The sequence below is a fragment of the Xenopus laevis genome, chromosome 9_10S (genome assembly GCF_017654675.1).
Source record: "Xenopus laevis strain J_2021 chromosome 9_10S, Xenopus_laevis_v10.1, whole genome shotgun sequence".
Lineage (NCBI taxonomy): Eukaryota > Metazoa > Chordata > Amphibia > Anura > Pipidae > Xenopus > Xenopus laevis.
In genome coordinates this window covers 108,111,302-108,132,302 of record NC_054388.1, presented here as the reverse complement: position 1 = coordinate 108,132,302, position 21,001 = coordinate 108,111,302, and the positions used below count along the sequence as shown (strand labels likewise).

At 40.8% G+C, this 21,001-nt stretch overlaps 1 protein-coding gene across 4 annotated transcripts in view; it reads right to left on the bottom strand.

Annotated features, from left to right (window-relative positions):
- Positions 1 to 20,308, bottom strand: part of srcap.S (Snf2-related CREBBP activator protein S homeolog) — a 62,040-nt gene extending 41,732 nt beyond the window's left edge. For 3 of the 4 annotated variants that reach the window (XM_018239360.2, XM_018239361.2, XM_018239362.2), the window contains exons 1-6: positions 20,047 to 20,308; positions 13,974 to 14,172; positions 12,073 to 12,270; positions 10,749 to 10,934; positions 8,215 to 8,355; positions 173 to 398 (exon numbers count right to left, since the gene is read on the bottom strand). In XM_018239360.2, coding sequence (XP_018094849.1) covers positions 173 to 398; positions 8,215 to 8,355; positions 10,749 to 10,934; positions 12,073 to 12,270; positions 13,974 to 14,006 — 784 coding nt within the window. In that variant the 5' untranslated portion in view covers positions 14,007 to 14,172; positions 20,047 to 20,308. Of the gene's footprint in view, positions 1 to 172; positions 399 to 8,214; positions 8,356 to 10,748; positions 10,935 to 12,072; positions 12,271 to 13,973; positions 14,173 to 17,550; positions 17,994 to 20,046 lie in introns of those variants that run through there. The other variant, XM_041578137.1, reaches the window with a different exon arrangement.
- Between the last annotated feature and the right edge of the window lie 693 nt (positions 20,309 to 21,001).

The window sequence follows — 21,001 nt, the reverse complement described above, 5'->3', positions numbered from 1 at the left end:
ACAAATCTAAGGTCTAAATGATAGATCTGTTATGAGTTCAAATCCCCTTTCCCGTTACTGATCATCAAATGCACCTTCTATAGTTAGTGGCTCAACATCAATTCCCCAAACAACCCCAAAATTCTTAACGGAGCATATACAGTACTCTGCTATTGCACATTGGGATACCTACCATTATTATGGTAGACAGATGGAGTGGGGCTGGTCCTTAAAGAACCGCCCTGGGAAGATCCAATGCAGGAGGAGCTGGACTTGCTAACAGGGAGCAACGTCTCATTTAAACTCTGGCTGAGGAGGTCGGAATATTTTTCTGTCTGACCCACGATGAAATCCAGCTGCAAGTCAAGTGCTTTTTTCCGCTTCTCCTCTAGTCGAGATTGTTGCTTAAATTGAACAACCTGAGAGAGAGAGAGAGAGAGAATTGTTTTTTCAAAATGCGCTATCTTTATCTACCATGAAGAGTCTATTCGTACAGTAACAACATTAAATAATTGAGAAACAAGCCTCTCGCATCACATTAATAGAGACAAGCTCATCTGCACATCAAACACAGTCGTAGCTTGATTCTGATTGAATTGGATTAAAAACTTCCAAGTGACTACGGCTTTAAAGGGATACGGTCATGATTTTTCCAAAACGCATCAGTTAATAGTGCTGCTCCAGCAGAATTCTGCACTGAAATTAGTTTCTCAAAAGAGCAAACAGATCTTTTTATATTTAATTTTGAAATCTGACATGGAGCTAGAGATATTGTCAGTTTGCCAGCTGCCCAAATCATGTGACTTGTGCTCTGATAAACTTCATTCACTCTTTACTACAAATTGGAGTGATACCACCCCCTCCCTTTCCCCCCCCAGCAGCCTAACAACAGAACAATGGGGAGGTAACAAGATAACAGCTCCCTAACACAAGATAACAGGCATACCTCCCAACTGTCCCTTTTTTGGAGGGACAGTCCCTCATTTGTACTGGAAAGTCCCTCTTTTCTCTGCACTGAACAGCCAGAAAAAGAAACAAAGTTTCTCACTTAATTGGCTTTTAGCAGAGAGCCCAGAACAGCTAACAGGTGCAAATAAGATACTTAATTTTGAGACACAAAAACACAGTTTAAATAAGGAGAAATATTTTGAAACTTTCATAACCTGCCAAATTTTGTAAAACAAACATGGTAATTAGGGGGTGTGGCCACAGAAAGGGGTGTGGTCAAAAAAATGCTGGTTTACATGCGGAAAAAAAATGTTTGCCCCTCTTTTTACTTCCAAAATGTTGGGAGGTATGAACAGCTGCCTGGTAGATCTAAGAACAACACTCAATAGTAAAATCCTGGTCCCACTGCGACACATTCAGTTACACCGAGTAGGAGAAACAACAGCCTGCCAGAAAGCAGTTCCATCCTAAAGTGCTGGCTCTTTCTGAAAGCACATGACCAGGCAAAATGACTTGAGATGCACCTACACACCAATATTACAACTAAATACACTTGCTGGTTCAGGAATGACATTTTATATTGTACAGTGAATTATTTGCAGTGTAAACAGTGTAATTTAGAAATAAAAACCATGACTGAATCCCTTTAACCCTTTAAGTGCCAGCAGAATTTCACATTTTGGTTACGCGAAATGCCAGCCGTTTTTGAAACATTTTGTGTTCTCTCACTTTAGGGGCATTTTCTGAGGGGAAACCTATAGTTTACCTAGGAAAACTATACATTGTTTTTTTCGGGAGAAACTGAGCTTTCTAAATCTGCCTGAGTTTTCATGTATTTCCACCTGTGCAAAAAAATTTATAGTACTAAATACCAAAAAAAAAATGAAAAATTACCATTTTTCATCGTATATCAATTTATACCAGAAAAATATTTCATGTTACGGATGAAAATCCAACTGATTTGGAAAGCCTTATGTCTCTCGAACGTGCCAATACCAGATATGTATAGTTTTAGGGAGATTTAGGATTTCTGTACAGCAAAAACTCCCGGCAGTATATTACCGAATTTTGAAAGCACTAAGGCAGAAAACGGAATGCTTTAGATTGCAAGGCAAAAAATCCTGAAACCGTAGGTTTACCCCAGAAAACCATACATTTTTGAAAAGTACACATTCTGCCGATTACAAAATGGGTAACTATGTCTCTCTACTCCCAACTACCAGACATTAAAAGCTTGTCTGAACATAGCGGTTTTTCAAAAAAAAATTCAAAATTCTGAAAAATCATTTCAAAGGTTTTATTTTGCTGCTCCGCATATCCCAAACTGTATTAGTTACCAAGAAAAAGCACCTGAAATATGATGGGTCCACTGAACAGTTTGATACCCATTATGCATAGGTTTACCAAAGTATCTGGCATTTAGAGACACCAATATGTAGTTAGCACATCCAAATTGTTCAGGACTTTACTTCAGCTACTGAGAAATCAACACATTGACTGCATTTTTTGTGGGGTAAAAACACAGAAATATATGTTTACCCCCCAAACCCATATATTTTTGGAAAGTACACATTCTACCGAATCTAAAATGGGTACCCATGCCTTTCTGCTCCAAACTACTGAGTCGCAAGGCTTTCCCAAATTTGTCGGTTTTGGTGAAATATCTGAAAATTGCCTCAAACCTTCAACTTCCCAGCACCATATCACCCATGTATCATTACGTACTAAGAAAAAGCACCCTAAATATGATTGCCAGGGTTCCTCTGAACATTTTGGTAGTCATTGTGCATAGGTTTACCAAAGTATCTGGCATTTAGAGGCCCCAAAATGAAGTTAGCGCATACAAACAGTCCCGTGGGTAACTTCAGCAAATGAAAGATCAACACATTTACTGCATTTTTGTGGGGTAAAAACACAGAAATATATGTTTACCCCCCAAAACCCATATATTTTTGGAAAGTACACATTCTACTGAATCTAAAATGGGTACCCATGCCTTTCTGCTCCAAACTACTGAGTCGCAAGGCTTTCCCACAATTGTCGGTTTTGGTGAAATATCTGAAAATTGCCTCAAAAATTCAACTTCTCAGCACCATATCACCCATGTAACGTTACGCACCAAGAAACAGCACCCTAAATATGATTGCCAGGGTTCCTCCAAACAGTTTGGTGGCCATTGTTCATAGGTTTACCAAAGTATCTGGCATTTAGAGGCCTCAAAATGAAGTTAGCACATACAAATTGTCCGGTGGGTAACTTCATCTAATGAAAAATCAACACATTGACTGCATTTTTGTGGGGTAAAAACACAGAAATATATGTTTACCCCCCAAACCCATATATTTTTGGAAAGTACACATTCTACAGAATCTAAAATGGGTACCCATGCCTTTCTGCTCCAAACTACTGAGTCGCAAGGCTTTGCCAAATTTGGCGGTTTGGGTGAAATATCTGGAAATTGCCTCAAAGCTTCAACTTTCCAGCATCGTATTGTCCATGTATCATTACCAGCATAAAGCATCCTAAAAATAAACATAGGGGTCTACTAAACAGTTTGATGCCCAATATGCATAGATATACCAAACTATGTGGCGCACAGAGACCCCCAAATGACAATATGTATAGACATTTTCACGGCTGACGCGCTGGCTGCTGCAATATAACCACCTGGTGTGTGTATTATGCGACATTAGACCACCTAACAGTACAGAGACCCCAGAAAACCATATATTTTCAGAAAGTACACATTCTGACGAATCCAATATGGGTAAATAAGCGTTTCTACTGCAAACTGCCAAACTGCAAAGCAATGCTGAACGTAACGGTTTTTATCAAATTTCTGAAAATCGTCACAAAGCTTGAATTTTACCCCATTATATGCCCCACATTTCGTAACGAATCAGCATAAAACATCCTAAATATGAACGCCAGGGGTCTACTGAACACTTTGATGCCCAGTATGCATAGATATACCAAACTATGTGGCACACAGAGATCCCCAAACGAAAATAGTGTATATACATTTTCACGGCTGACGCGCTGGCTGCTGCAATATAAGCACCTGGTGTGTGTATTATGCGACATTAGACCCCCCTAACAGTACAGAGACCCCAGAAAACCATATATTTTCAGAAAGTACACATTCTGACGAATCCAATATGGGTAAATAAGCGTTTCTACTGCAAACTGCCAAACTGCAAAGCAATGCTGAACGTAACGGTTTTTATCAAATTTCTGAAAATCGTCACAAAGCTTGAATTTTACCCCATTATATGCCCCACATTTCGTAACGAATCAGCATAAAACATCCTAAATATGAACGCCAGGGGTCTACTGAACACTTTGATGCCCAGTATGCATAGATATACCAAACTATGTGGCACACAGAGATCCCCAAACGAAAATAGTGTATATACATTTTCACGGCTGACGCGCTGGCTGCTGCAATATAAGCACCTGGTGTGTGTATTATGCGACATTAGACCCCCCTAACAGTACAGAGACCCCAGAAAACCATATATTTTCAGAAAGTACACATTCTGACGAATCCAATATGGGTAAATATGTGTTTCTACTGCAAACTGCCAAACTGCAAAGCAATGCTGAACATAACGGTTTTTATCAAATTTCTGAAAATCGTCAGAAAGATTGAATTTTACCCCATTATATGCCCCACATTTCGTAACGTATCAGCATAAAACATCCTAAATATGAACGCCAAGGGTCTACTGAACACTTTGATGCCCAATATGCATAGATATACCAAACTATGTGGCGCACAGAGACCCCCAAATGACAATAGTGTATATACATTTTCACAGCTGACGCGCTGGCTGCTGCAATATAAGCACCTGGTGTGTGTATTATGCGACATTAGACCCCCCTAACAGTACAGAGACTCCAGAAAACCATATATTTTCAGAAAGTACACATTCTGACGAATCCAATATGGGTAAATAAGTGTTTCTACTGCAAACTGCCAAACTGCAAAGCAATGCTGAACATACTGAACACTTTGATGCCCAGTATGCATAGATATACCAAACTATGTGGCGCACAGAGACCCCCAAATGGATATATAGTAGATAAAATTTACAAGGCAAAACAAAATAAGGCAGTAAAGAGTGAAATGCAAAAAAATCCAATAAAACCACAAAAATCAATGTTTTTTTCCAGACTAGTGTTATCGGCCGTCAGAATCACAGTTTGAATATTTTAGCTGGGCCAAACAGGTTATACGGCTAGAAACAAGTGAACACAATATATGCAGAGCTGAAAATGCAATAAAATGGCTAAAAATTCAATAAAATGGCTAAAAATGCACCAAAATACCCAAAATTGCAATATAATCACCGAAATAACATACAAAAGGTATTGCACAGTACGGTTAGCGAATACGCTATTCGTAATGGCAATAAAACATTTTTTTCAGCCAAAAAAAGAGACGATGCGATAAGAAAAAAAAAAAAATGCCACAATGCCATGTATGTGCGTGTGTGTGTGTGTGTACAAATGGTAAATTACATGTTATGTGCGCGTGTGCACGTGTGTGTAAGTGACCCCCCCAATCCCCAAAAATGTATGTGTAAGTGTGTGTAAGTGTGAATCTAAGTGTGTATTACTGTAATAAGTGTGTGTTGGTGTGTTTGTGTGTGTAATTGTTGCCCTAACCTGAAAAAATCGCTGGAGACTGTTGCAGGCGATCAGGAAGAGCCCCTGGAAGACATCTGCGTCGTGGTTCCTGTCTCTGTGCTGTGGGGGCGGAGATCGACGACGCAGTGCAGGCTGCAGCAGCAGGACATGTAAGTAACACGTGCCTGCTGCTGTTTTTGGGCCCCTGGGCGATCGCGCCCCAGGGGCCACTCGATCCCCTGCTCTGCTTGTTGCCTAGGGGCAGGGGATCGAATCGGAACGGAGCGAGCGGCTCTAACAGCCGCTCCTCCGCTCCAGAACCCGGAAGTGCTGCAGAACGTAGAATCTACGTTCTGTGGCATTTCAAGTTACTTTTCCACAGAACGTAGATTCTACGTTCTGTGGCACTTAAAGGGTTAAGAAGTCACCCAAAGATTCCTTGTGAGGCAACTTTGGAAAGCCAAAGCAACTCATATGTTTTCCCACCAGCGATTTAAACTATTGCCAGTAGGAAAGCCTTCGGAGGATTAGTCGCCTGCACTAGAGAAGACTAATCATGGCTAATCTCGTTGTGAGATAGGGTCTATAAAAGGAGTTGTTTACCTTCAAACACTTTTTTGCTCAGATAGTTCACCATAACAAAAGACTTTTTTCAGTTACCTTCCATTTTTGATTTGAGAGCGGTTTTCTAACATTAAAGCTTAAAGTTTCATTTTCACCATATGTCGTTCTAAAGCAGGCCATAAGATGTAAAGATCAAGTTGTATGAATCAAAGGTTCGTGCGATTTTTGAACCGCACGGATCATCCCGCCATTTTTCGTACGATGGTGATTGGTTGTTTATTCAATCGGACGGGTGTAAAAGATTTCTGTCTGCCAACGAGAATCTTTCTGCATGTACTGCTTATCAATGGGTGACTGTCACTACTATTTGTCGGACATATCTTTCGTAAGATTGACGCCTGATTTGTTCCTTTACTATTTATTTTTAATGGCAGGTCGGAAGATTGTGATGTTTAAAATCTTCACATCTTTAAGCAGCTCTAGAAGAGTCAACGCTATAATGGTTATAAATGACAAATTAATTAATAAATGTATCGTTAGCCCTTCCAACACATTTTTCAGTTCAGTTGGTTTCAGATTGTTCACCAGAACAAGACTTTTTCCAATTACTTTCTATGATATTATTAAAGTGTAATCTGGGAGCGAGGGGTGTTTTCCTGTCAACAGACCAGATTATTACTCTACATGTCCCTCTGTATGACATGACATAGCAATAAATGGCAGTCATTGTCACAAAGAGAATTTGCTGTAGCACCAGCTACCAAATCCAAGCCTACAGAAACAGGCAGGGACTTGTTCAGAGTGCGAACATCTAAAATACACAGATTACAAAAACTCAATACAATATATAACATTCTGACACAGAGGCTGGCACACAGGGAGCCCATTAATCAAAGGTTGAATTTATGTGAATTTTTAAATTCAAACAATCACAATTCGGCTGGAAGGTTATTTCAGAAAAAATGTGAAAGGCTAATATTCGATCGAATGGTTCCGACCCGAAATTTCGAATTGTATTTGATTAGTACGAATGAAAAAAAAAAAAAAACTTGAATGTCAGGAAGGCTATTAACATCTCCAAAAGGCTCAGCGGACCTCTGCCCAGGGTAGGACTGGAGGGCCTGGGGCCCACCGGGGCTTCTGCTTTAGGGTCCCCCTCCAGACCCTAGGGGCTGCTGCCTCAGGGCCTTCCGGCTGGCAACATCCCCAGCCGCGCAAGCGCGCTGATGCACTCGCGCATCGGCACGTGCATTCGCGGCAGCTTATTTCCGTAACCGGGAAGGAAGAAAACCAGGGTGCGGATCTGGGTGGCGGGGCCCAGCGGGGTTTTTCCCGGTATCCTGCCTGGCCCAGTCCGACCCTCCCTCTGCCATTGACTTGTATATGAACTCGGCAGGTTTTAGGTGACGAATATTTGAATTAGGTTCCAATGGTCGAGGTGCGATAAATCTAACATTCAAATTGGGGGATTAAAATTCTAATGTGTAAATTTTTAAACTCGAATGGACTATTCGACCCTTGATAAATCTGCCCCATAAAGTCACCACGGAATGCTTCATCTAGTGCAGGAGTGGCCATACTTTACTAATGTGAGGTCTACTTTTAGTAATGTTGTCCCATTATGATCTACATTCATAAAAGCATTGTTAGCATTCTGTTCCATAAAAACATTACTTAAATATATGGATTTATGAAATTTTTATTGCTTTATACATTTGTATTGCTATAACAAACAGCTATTTCTTATGTAACCATAACATAATAAATATCTGAATGAAAAACATGAAATAGGAGGGTAAGTTAGTCAAGCTATTTGTTGACAATGTCTTCAGATCTACTGATCACCGGCTAAAGGTCTACTGGTAGCCCCTGATCTACCTTTTGGGCACCCCTGACCTAGTGTATATATTGGCAAACTCGTAATATTTATTTAGAATGACCGATAGCCACCTATGTGCAAGTAAAGACATGGAGGCTTACATTAGGAACATAATATCCCTGTCTACAAGTGAAATATAGACACCTGCAAATGCCCAAAATCAAGATGGACTACTTTCCTTCCTTACATGCAGATATTCCACACTAACTTACCTTCTCAACGTTACTCCAGAACTGGCGGACTTCCTTTGCAATTGTCGTGGCAATACGCCTGAGCTTGGCCTGCTCTTCCCGCCGTGCCCTTTCCTCTTTTTGCTTCAGCTCCTCGTGGTGACGAACAACCATCCGTACCAGCTGCAAAATAAAACTACCAAATTTAGTTCCGGAAGTATATAAAGTCCTAATATAAGGGACTTGACGAATAAATAGGCACAAGAAAAAAATTAGTCTGTATAGATAAGAAGGCATGAGGCACATGGATAAGAGGGGTAGAGTACAGGAGCAACAACGATTACACTTAAAGGGATTTTGTCATGATTTTTATGGGGTCGTTTTTATTTCTAAATGACACTGTTTACACTGCAAATAATTCACTCTACAATATAAAATGTCATTCCTGAACCAGCAAGTGTATTTAGTTGTAATATTGGTGTGTAGGTGCATCTCAGGTCATTTTGCCTGGTCATGTGATTTCAGAAAGAGCCAGCACTTTAGGATGGAACTGCTTTCTGGCAGGCTGTTGTTTCTCCTACTCAATGTAACTGAATGTAACTCAGTGGGACCTGCATTTTACTATTGAGTGCTGTTCTAATATCTTGTGTTTGGGGGCTGCCATCTTGTGTTGGGGTCAGGGCACACAGGCAGATTCAGGGAGATTAGTCGGCCCAGCGCAATTCGTCTTCCTAAGTTGCCTCACGGGGAAAAATTTGGGTAAGCTTCGGAAAATGAATCGCGCCAACTGCCATCCCAGGAGATTTGTCGCTGGGCCACTAATATCCCTGAATCTGCCTATGTGCCCTGACCCTTAAGCTCCCCATAGACGCGACGATTCTTCTTGCCAAACAACAGATTTTAGCGAAGTCCAACCAATCCTTTGAAATTATCGTGCGGTTAGTGGGATTCGAATAATCGACCATCTTACAATTTTTCGGACGACATCTGTCAGGAAATTGATCGGTCAGTTAAAAAAAATCTTGTCGGCCCCAGCGCAATCTATCTATGTTTGCAGGGCCAAGCAGGCAGCTCCCCTTTGTTTTCCTGGCAAATTGGTCTTTTTAGTTGATTGTCAATTCGTATGATCGTTCCGAGAAAATAGTGGTCTCGCAACGAGGATCGGATCTTTTAAAAATCTCAACATCTATGGCCAACTTTAGGGAGCTGCTATCTGGTTACCTTCCCATTATTCTGTTGTTAGGATGCTGGGGGGGGGGGGGGTAATATCACTCAAACTTGCAGTACAGCAGTAAAGAGTGACTGAAGTTTATCCGAGCACAAGTCACATGACTGGGGGCAGCTGAGAAACTGACAATATGGCTAGCCCCATGTCAGATTTCAAAATTAAATATAAAAAAAAAAATCCCAGCCCTATTAACGGATGCGTTTTGAAGAAAAAATTTTTCCCATGACAGTATCCCTTTAAATGGCCAAAGCAAAACACTGTTTGGTCCCTGCAGGTGACCCCACAATCCTGCATCTTACTTGCTGTGGTACATTATGTATCCTTCTGTGTGACATAACAGCAACAGATGGCAGCCAGTGTCACAGATGGAATACGCTCTAGCACCAGCTACCAAATCCAAGACTACAGAGGCAGACAGGGACTTGTTTAGAGTGCGTACAGCCCCCCCCCCTAAATATACTGTATATTTCTATATAAGCAATTATATAGGCATAAATACTCTGCTTAACATTATGACACAGTGATGGTAACATAACTGGCACATATAAGGTTACAAGTAGCTACTGAAGGCTTCATCTAGTGCATATATTGGGAAAAAGCTCTAATACATATACACAGACTGATCCACTCCCACATTCAAGCACACACATCAACTTACTTAGTGAACATAGTTAATTCTTCAGCTACGAGTGACACCCACAAATGGCCACAATTAAGATGCTTCAAACAGACATTTTTCATTACATCCAGAACTCACACGTACTCACCTTCTTGATGTTACGCTACAACTGGTTGCTACAGATCACTGTACAATCTACCCTGCGACTTAAAGGGGTTGTTCTCCTTTGAGTTAACTTATAGTATGACGAAGAGAGAGTAATATTCGAGACAATTTGCAGTTCTGTACTTTTTATTATTATTTGTGGTTTGAGTGAGCTTTTTATTCAGCAGCTTTCTAGTTAGCAATTTCAATAACCTGGTTGCTAGGGTCCAAATTACCATAGTAACCATGCATTAATTTCAATAAGAGACTGGAATATAAATTGCGAATGGACTGGAGAGAAACAGGAGTATTAAAGAGTAACAATACAAATGTAGCCTTACAGAGCATTTATTTTTAGATGGGGTCAGTGACCCACATATGAAAGTTGGAAAGAGTCATCAGAAGAAGGCAAATAATTCAGAAACTATAAAAAAGAAAAAAATTAAGGTCAATCGAAAAGTTGCTGAGAATTGGCCATTCTATAACTTACTAAAAATGAACTTAATTGTGAACCAGCCCTTTAACTTATGGTAGAGCCATGTAAGCTGTAATTACACTGCAATGCTTCATTTAGAAGATCCTCACCTTTCTGGCAACTCCCCGTTTCCAGCGGCGTTCTTGTGCAAAATCTGCGGAAAGCCACTGCATCTCTTCGCACAGGTAATCCCAGAGCACTTTGGGACGTGTTGGCTCAGGGACCTTGGAGAGTCGACGTAGAGTCCAAAACCCCTCCTTGCGCAGCTCCACAACCCGGTTCTCAATTTCGGCTTCCTGACAAGAGATTTAGTAGTTTGGAGAATGAAATCTCAACTCACAATCACACAAAACAATACAGTAGGGTTTTTTAATTCTACTTAAAGTGATACAGACACTAAAAAATGTATTTCAAAATATTAATCTACATGAAACGTTACCTATTGTTTTTTTGCTGATAGTTCTGCTTTTGTTAGTGATTGTTACTTGATGTTCCTAAACCTGACTGTTTTGTCAACCTGACTGTCACTTCTCATCTTGTCAGTTAGAGTTTCTAATACTAAAAGACTTCTGCCGCACAGATATGGCAGCCCCCTCATAGGGAAAAAAGGGGGTAAGAAAAGTAATGTAAAAGCATCAGGCAGATACTTTTATGGCAAAACTATAAATAGCATTCAAAAATAATGTTATGATAGATATTAAAAAAATGTATTTTCTGGTGTCAGTATCTCTAATGTTTAAAGGGATATGGTCATGGGAAAAAATGTTAATAGTGCTGCTCCAGCAGAATTCTGCATTGAAATCTGTATCTAAAAAGAGCAAACAGATTTATTTATTTACTTAATTTTAAAATCTGACATGGGGCTAGACATATTGTCAGTTTCCCAGCTGCCCCCAGTTATGTGATAAACTTCAGTCACCCTTTACTTCAAGTTGGAGTGATATCACCCCCTGCCTTCCACCCCCCCCCAGCCGCCTAACAACAGAACGGGAAGGCAACCAGGTGGCAGCTCCCTAAAAAAAGATAACCGCTGCCTGGTAGATCTAAGAACAGCACTCAATAGTAAAATCCAGGTCCCACTGAGACACATTCAGTTACATTGAGTAGGAGAAACAACAGCCTGCCAGAAAGCAGTTCCATCCTAAAGTGCTGGCTCTTTCTGAAAGCACATGACCAGGCAAAGTTACCTGAGATGCACCTACACACCAATATTACAAATAAATACACTTGCTGGTTCAGGAAGGACATTTTAAAAAAGAAACTGTTGCCTTCTATAACTGTTTCAGCATATCACTTTTAATTCCCAGCTTATTAAAGTCATACAGCGAATACCCCTTCAAACAATCAAATATTTCACTTCTATAGAGAGCAAAGAACTATGGGGGGGGGAGGCCTAGTTCCTGCACACTGCAAATCCATAAGAAACGAACATACATGTTTGGCTTGTTCGGCAATCTCCGGTTGACTGTCCCATTTCTGCCCCCCACTGTTATCTTGTAGGGAACCATCCATCCCATCGTAAGTGGGGGAGCCACGAGCATTGTCCCCCATTTCACCAGAGAGGTCAAAGGGGGACAGCTCTGCACTGGAGCCGGGAGACACAGGGTTACTGCCCGTCATTTTGTCTGATGCCTGAAAGAAAGGAAAAATATAAAAATTAAGCATCACTGCAAGCAGGAAAAGGACCCTTTAAAAAATAGAAGGATCTAAGCACAACATAATAAAAAATACATGTAAGTAAAAATATTTTATTAGTGAACCTGCTAGCGTTTGAGAATCAATACAGGACAGCAGATATAAACTCTTTGGGCAACTATTGAAAATGCATCGCCGCGTGTGTTTAGGCGCAGGCGACTTTTCATTGTAGCCTATGGAAAAACACGCTGAGGCAGTTCGGGAGATTGTCACTCAGAAGACGAGGCGATTAGTTGCCAGGCGACAAAATCTCCCCAAATCTCCTCGTGTGGCCTTACCTTTAAAGGGTGTCGATTTTATTTCTAAATGACACTGTTTACACTGCAAATAATTCACTCTACAATATAAAATGTCATTCCTGAACCAGCAAGTGTATTTAGTTGTAATATTGGTGTGTAGGTGCATCTCAAGTCATTTTGCCTGGTCATGTGCTTTCAGAAAGAGCCAGCACTTTAGGATGGAACTGCTTTCTGACAGGCTGTTGTTTCTCCTACTCAATGTAACTGAATGTGTCTCAGTGGGACCTGGATTTTACTATTGAGTGTTGTTCTTAGATCTACCAGGCAGCTGTTATCTTGTGTTAGGGAGCTGCTATCTGGTTACCTTCCCATTGTTCTGTTGTTAGGCTGCTGGGGGGGGGGGGGTGATATCACTCCAACTTGCAGTACAGCAGTAAAGAGTGACTGAAGTTTATCAGAGCACAAGTCACATGACTGCTGGGAAACTGACAATATGTCTAGCCCCATGTCAGATTTGAAAATTAAATTTAAAAAAATCTGTTTGCTCTTTTGAGAAATGTATTTCAGTGCAGAAATTCTACTGGAGCAGCACTATTAACTGATGCGTTTTGAAAACAAAAAAAAAATTATCACTTTAAAAACTTATCTTAAAGGGACCGTTTATCTTCCAAACACTTTTTTCAGTTCAATTGTTTTCAATGCATTATCTATTTTTTTACCGTTTTTCCAAACAGTTTAGTAATCCAGGTGCAGATTATGAACGGTTACAATTGGCTACATTGGTCGATACATTCCTTAGCAGCACTTTGTGAAATATTAGCAACTACTGTATCAATTCTAAGAGCTGCCTTTAATGAAACTAAGGGATTCTGCTCAGCAAGATAAAACAAATCAAGTAATGTATCAATTTAAAAACAGTTTGTCACCCCCCAGCAGCTTTATAACATTAGAAGGTGGAAGTTTAACTTTACACTTCAACATTAGAAGGGGGGTCACAAAAAGAAATTAGAATAATTGAAAAAAAAACAAAAACTTTTACCCCTTTAATTTTCCCAGCCTTTTACATTTTTTTTTTTTATTTGTGGTCCCACCAATTTATAATGCATTTCAATGGGTGCATTTCCCTGATTTTAAGTAATGTAAGTAAAACAGACTCCTATGTTTATATCCTTTCAGTACTGCGAGAAAAATTTACTTTAAAACATTTCCCTGATTTTACATTTTACCGGATTCTACAAAAAAAAAAAAAAATTCTGGTCCCCCGTAAAATGGGGTTCTACTGTACATGAAAACAACAGACCGGAAAAAAGTATTAGAGACAAGCAACCCCTTTAACTGCTGGTCAAACAGTGCTTAAAACGTGTATAAATGTGTTTATAAACTAAGTGAAGCGATGTATACCTGCAGCTGTTGTCGGGCAGAACAGGGGTGCATAGCAACACTTGTAGGTGACTCCACACACTCTCTGTTGTCCTGTGAAGCCGTAGAGATTGTGGCTTGCTGAAGTGCATGCTGGGATGCTGCCTCATTCTGAGCCAGGCCGTCCAGTCTTCAGTCCAGAGCGATACGCCAGTCACACTCACTGCAGCTTAACTTCTCACTGTCAGGAAAAGAAATACAATTATAGCCAAAACGAGACTTAAAAAAAAAATAAGAACGTACCAGTGCATTATACTCATTTAGACATAGAAGAATTGTGCTTTAAAAAGTAGTGTTTCAGGCGGATTTATTGAATATTTCTGCAAAAACCCCAATAATCCCTCCCTTCCATTTGCTGCTCCTTGAAATCCCAGGCGGTGTTCTCAGCTCACTGCACTGTAGGACAGGAACCAATCAGCAGCTAGCAGGACCTGATAGGGAACTGAAGCCTGTCTGTGCTTGTGTGACTGCAGAAACACAATCACGTGCACACCCGAGCCCTATGAAGTGGTAGACCCGGTGCTCGGACCCTAGGAAGTCGGCACTTCCACAATACGACAGGAACGAAGAAAACAGGTACCGGCACACAGGTGCAATTCAAGTAGGGGACTTAACCCTTACGTGTTTATTAAGTCGACACAACGTTTCGGGGGCAACTCCCCCTTCGTCAGGTGACCCTGACGAAGGGGGAGTTGCCCCCGAAACGTTGTGTCGACTTAATAAACACGTAAGGGTTAAGTCCCCTACTTGAATTGCACCTGTGTGCCGGTACCTGTTTTCTTCGTTCTTGTGTGACTGCAGGGCTGTGATTGGCTGTCCCCCTCCTACTGTGCTTCTGGCAGGGACCGTTAGGACACGCCCACCCCTCATTTGAAACACAGACAGGGACCAGAGAACATCTATAGGGAGCTCTAATAAAGAGGCTATATTTAAAGATAATATTAATGTTCAGCACCATGTAAAAGCAACACCATATACTGCTTATAGCTTCCTACAAATTTAGTTTTTTTTTTGTTTTTTTTATTTATCCTTTATATGTCCTTTAAGAATTAAGGGAAGTCAAGCAAATTCAACCCTGGGGCCCAAGTCATATTTGTTTGATTCAGTCCAAAGAAGATGAATGAATGGGTCACACAAATGTTTGCTCTGCGATGAAGCCAAACAAGCAAATCTCATTGGTCCTAGCTGACCTTGGGGCATTGCCGCGAAATCACAGGGCAATGTCCAAAAGGACTAGTACAGGTATGGGATCCATTATCCAGAAACCCACTATCCAGAAAGCTCCAAAGTACAGAAAGACTGTCTCCCATAGACTTCATTACAATCAAATAATCCAGATATTTAAAAATTATTTCCTTTTTCTGTGTAATAATAAAACAGCAGCTTGTACTTTATCCCAACTAATAAATTAATCATTTTTGGATGCAAAACAACCCTATTAGTTGATTTAATTTTACATTATTATTAGCAGACAATATAAGATCCAAATTACAGAAAGATCCCTTATCTGGAAAGCCCCAGGTCCCCGAGCATTTTGGATAACAGATCCCATACTGGTAATGTGAGAGAATGTATACAAAACATATCTTTAGCAAAAGTTTGATAGAATCCACAGATATTGCTGCAAGTTGGTACAAACCCTGTGAGCAATCTGTTTACCCAATACAGAACAATCCATTGGTTTGGGGGGGGGGGGGGGAGGCTAAAGACCAGTTAAAAGGAAAACTATACCCCCCATATAATGTAGGTCTCTATAGAAAGGTATTGCATAAAACAGCTCATATGTAAAACCCTGCTTTGTGTAAAAAAAAAACAAAAAAAAACCATTTTCATAATATAATTTTTTAGTAGTATGTGCCATTGGGTAATCGTAAATAGAAAACTGCCATTACAAAAAATAAGGGCCGCCCCCTGGGAACGCACAATTTACGGTGCACACAAACATACCAAACAACTATACATGCTAGGTCACATGAGCCAATTAATAGAGTTCTGTCTTTTGCTTCCACACTACGCCCAAACACAGCAACTTTTTCGGATCTGACGCCAGAATACCACGACTTTTCCGGATCTGACACCAGAACATCGTAACTTTTTCTGATCTGATGCCAGAACACCATGGCATGTTCTGATTTGATGCCAGAATACTGCTACATTTTTGGATCGGAAGCCAAATACTGCTACATTTTTGGATCGGACGTCTGAATACCACAACATTTTCGTATAAGACTGCAGAATACCGAAATATTTTCGGATTGGACAACCAAATATTGCGACTTTTACGCATCTGACACCAGAACACCACAACATTTTCGGATTTGATGCCAGAAAACGGAAGCATTTTCAGATTTTCAGACGCCCAAATACTGCAACTGTTTCGGATTTGACGGCAGAATGATGCGTCCTTTTTTTGGACTTTTTTTACGCCAGAATACCACTATATTTTCGCATTTGACGCACAAATAACTCTACGTTTTTGGATCGGACAACCGAACACTGCAACTTTTTTCTGACTCCAGAACACCACGGCATTTTCAGATTTGACAACAATATAAGTACATTATCGGACTGGACGCCCAAATACTGCTACTTTTCCGGATCGGACACCTAAATACCGCAACACTTTCGTACAAGACGCCTGAATACCACAACATTTTTCAGATCGGACGCCTAAATATTGCTGACTTTTCCGGATCTGACACCAGAACATTTTCTGATTTGATGCCAGAACACAGTGACATTTTCAGATTTGACTACAGAATACCACAGCATTTTCGTATAAGACGCCCGCATACCAAAAAATTTTCGTATCGGACGCCCAAATATGACTTTTTCAGATCTGACATAGAAATTAGAAAACACTGGCACTCAAGGCAGGTGAATTAGCAGGGTAAACCCTTGCTCTTTATTAGTGTGAACATGCAACGTTTCAGGGCAAGCCACTTATCACACATGCTTATTTCCTAATTTCTACGTTCATATTGGGGGTGGCCGTACCCTCCTACATTGTGCACCAGGCTAATCAACAGAGGATACGTAAGGGTGTGCGCTTCTCCACTAACTTCTTTTTCAGATCTAAAACCAGAACACCGCAACATTTTTGGATTTGACGGCAGAAAAGCACTGCATTTTGAGATTTTACGCCCAAATAGTGCAATTTGAAATACCAGGGGTTAGGCCCTGTAGTCATGCCAACATGCAGCCTGAAGTTCACAAAAATGAGATAAAACATTAGTGTGACTTAGGAGCCCAAGCAGATTATCCCATATGTAGGAACCCACCATTGGTAATCATGGGTCCTCAGATTATTAAATAAGCAGCCCTCCTTCCCCCACAGGGTGCAACAATTATTAGCCCATGGGTTGCCTGAGCCCCTGGGGGAAAAAAAGTCCCTTGAATTTTCCCATCTCTGACCCTCCAGCACAGGAAGAGAAAGGGTCAATAAAACATCTTACACAATCTAACAGTGGTTTTTGGACTCTTGGCATCAGCCTCTCTCTAACCATTGCAGGGCAACAATAATTATATTTTAATTACTTTATCAACATTGAGTTGTCACCTAGTAAAGACTTTTTTTTTCAGTTGAGATGTTTTCAGATTGTCCCCCAGAAACAGACGGCTTTCCATCTTTATTTTCAACCGTTTTTCCCGAGCTGCAGTCCATTCCTGTCTCTGGTGTTTGAGTCGGGCAGCTCAGTGATTGAGGTGCATCTAAACTGTTACAATTTGCTACATTTATTTGATACAATTAGTTGATCCATTTCTCAGCAGTATCTGTGGAATATCAGCAACTATCGTATCAAGTCTGACAGCTGCCTTTACTGAAACTCAGGGCTTCTACTCAGCAGCGACAAAGATAAGAAAAGTATCAACTAAATGTATCAATTTAGAACAGTTACAGAGGTGACCCCCCAGGAGCGGCTTTAGCATCCCATAAAATGATGAAACGTTAATGGAACAGTAACAATAAAAAAAATGAAAGTGATTTAATGGAATGACAATATAACGTAGCCATTCAAGCACAGGATACACAGTAGATAACAGATAAGCACTACTATAGTTTATATAAACAAGCTGCTGTGTAGCCATGGGGGCAGTCATTCAAGCACAGGATACACAGTAGATAACAGATAAGTACTACTATAGTTTATATAAACAAGCTGCTGTGTAGCCATGGGGGCAGCCATTCAAGCACAGGATACACAGTAGATAACAGATAAGTACTACTATAGTTTATATAAACCAGCTGCTGTGTAGCCATGGGGGCATCCATTCAAGCACAGGATACACAGTAGATAACAGATAAGTACTACTATAGTTTATATAAACAAGCTGCTGTGTAGCCATGGGGGCAGCCATTCAAGCACAGGATACACAGTAGATAACAGATAAGTACTACTATAGTTTATATAAACCAGCTGCTGTGTAGCCATGGGGGCAGCCATTCAAGCACAGGATACACAGTAGATAACAGATAAGTACTACTATAGTTTATATAAACAAGCTGCTGTGTAGCCATGGGGGCAGCCATTCAAGCACAGGATACACAGTAGATAACAGATAAGTACTACTATAGTTTATATAAACCAGCTGCTGTGTAGCCATGGGGGCAGCCATTCAAGCACAGGATACACAGTAGATAACAGATAAGTACTACTATAGTTTATATAAACAAGCTGCTGTGTAGCCATGGGGGCAGCCATTCAAGCACAGGATACACAGTAGATAACAGATAAGTACTACTATAGTTTATATAAACAAGCTGCTGTGTAGCCATGGGGGCAGCCATTCAAGCACAGGATACACAGTAGATAACAGATAAGTACTACTATAGTTTATATAAACAAGCTGCTGTGTAGCCATGGGGGCAGCCATTCAAGCACAGGATACGCAGTAGATAACAGATAAGCACTACTATAGTTTATATAAACAAGCTGCTGTGTAGCCATGGGGGCAGCCATTCAAGCACAGGATGCACAGTAGATAACAGATAAGTACTATTATAGTTTATATAAACAAGCTGCTGTGTAGCCATGGGGGCAGCCATTCAAGCACAGGATACGCAGTAGATAACAGATAAGTACTACTATAGTTTATATAAACAAGCTGCTGTGTAGCCATGGGGGCAGCCATTCAAGCACAGGATACGCAGTAGATAACAGATAAGCACTACTATAGTTTATATAAACAAGCTGCTGTGTAGCCATGGGGGCAGCCATTCAAGCACAGGATGCACAGTAGATAACAGATAAGTACTATTATAGTTTATATAAACAAGCTGCTGTGTAGCCATGGGGGCAGCCATTCAAGCACAGGATACACAGTAGATAACAGATAAGTACTACTATAGTTTATATAAACAAGCTGCTGTGTAGCCATGGGGGCAGCCATTCAAGCACAGGATACACAGTAGATAACAGATAAGTACTACTATAGTTTATATAAACAAGCTGCTGTGTAGCCATGGGGGCAGCCATTCAAGCACAGGATACACAGTAGATAACAGATAAGTACTACTATAGTTTATATAAACAAGCTGCTGTGTAGCCATGGGGGCAGCCATTCAAGCACAGGATACACAGTAGATAACAGATAAGTACTACTATAGTTTATATAAACAAGCTGCTGTGTAGCCATGGGGGCAGCCATTCAAGCACAGGATACACAGTAGATAACAGATAAGTACTACTATAGTTTATATAAACAAGCTGCTGTGTAGCCATGGGGCAGCCATTCAAGCACAGGATACACAGTAGATAACAGATAAGTACTACTATAGTTTATATAAACAAGCTGCTGTGTAGTGAGATGCAAGAGAGGCAACATAAATAAAATGCAGGAAAGGGAGAATGTAGGAAGAAAGCCGACACACACACACACAGAGTGAGAGGAGGAGAGGAAGAGACACACACGGGGATGGTGGGAGGGAAGGCAGAAGACTTGTACGATTGTAGAGAAGGGACCCGGCATAGAAGGGAAATGACCCGGAGTACAGAGGGGAAGTGACCCGGCACTAGGCAGTCAGCTCGCGGCCGCCATCTTGTCTGGGACTCACCTGAGCAGCGGCGGCTCCTCCTCTCTGATCTCCGGAGCCGTCACCAAACACAATCCGCAGCCATCCGGGACACGCGAGTCGCTAGTAACTGCCCCCGGTACGTCTGTGCTCCCAGAATTCCGAGAGCGAGAGATCCAGTGAGTATTCCCGGCCAAGCGAACAGGAAGGCGGGAAAACTCAGTAAAAAAAAAAATAATAATAATAGCGGGAGGGGAGCCGGCACTCACTGTCCAAAATGGCGACGGGGGCGGAGAAAGTGCGTCGAACAAAGGGGCGGAGTTGCGTCCTATTAATATTGGGAGGAGACACGTGGCGCTATGAATGGTGGGAGACTTCGTGCTGTTGTTGTGTGACGAGATGGACCGGCGCTGGTTATTGAGAAATAAACAAAAACTAAATACATGACTTAGAATTGCTACTTATAAGCAGCTTTTCAATTAGCCTTGATTTTATTTATATTTTTGTAATCATTTGCCCTTTGTCTGCTCTTTCCAGTTTTCAAACAGGGTCACTGACCCCCCCCACATAAAAAAACAACTGCTCTGTAGGCTCCACGTTTATTGTTATTGCTACTTTTATTACTCATCTTTCTAGGCCTCTCCTATTCACATTCCAGTCTCTTATTCAAATCAGTGCATGGTTGCTGGGGGAATTAGGACCCTAGCAACCAGATGGCTGAACCTGCAAACTGGAGAGCTGCTGAATAAAAAGCTAAATAACTCCAAAACCACAAACAATAAAAAACAATTGCAAATTGTCTCAGAATATCACTCTCTACATCATATTAAAAGTGTATTCAAAGGTGAACAATGCCTTTAATATATTGAAATAAAAATAAATGTACCTTACAATAGCAAATGCATCGATTTCACATCCACTTATTTTAAAGGTTTACTTATCCTTTAAGTTACATATTTTTGGGCCGGGTATCAGGTGTAGGTAGAAGGACATATTG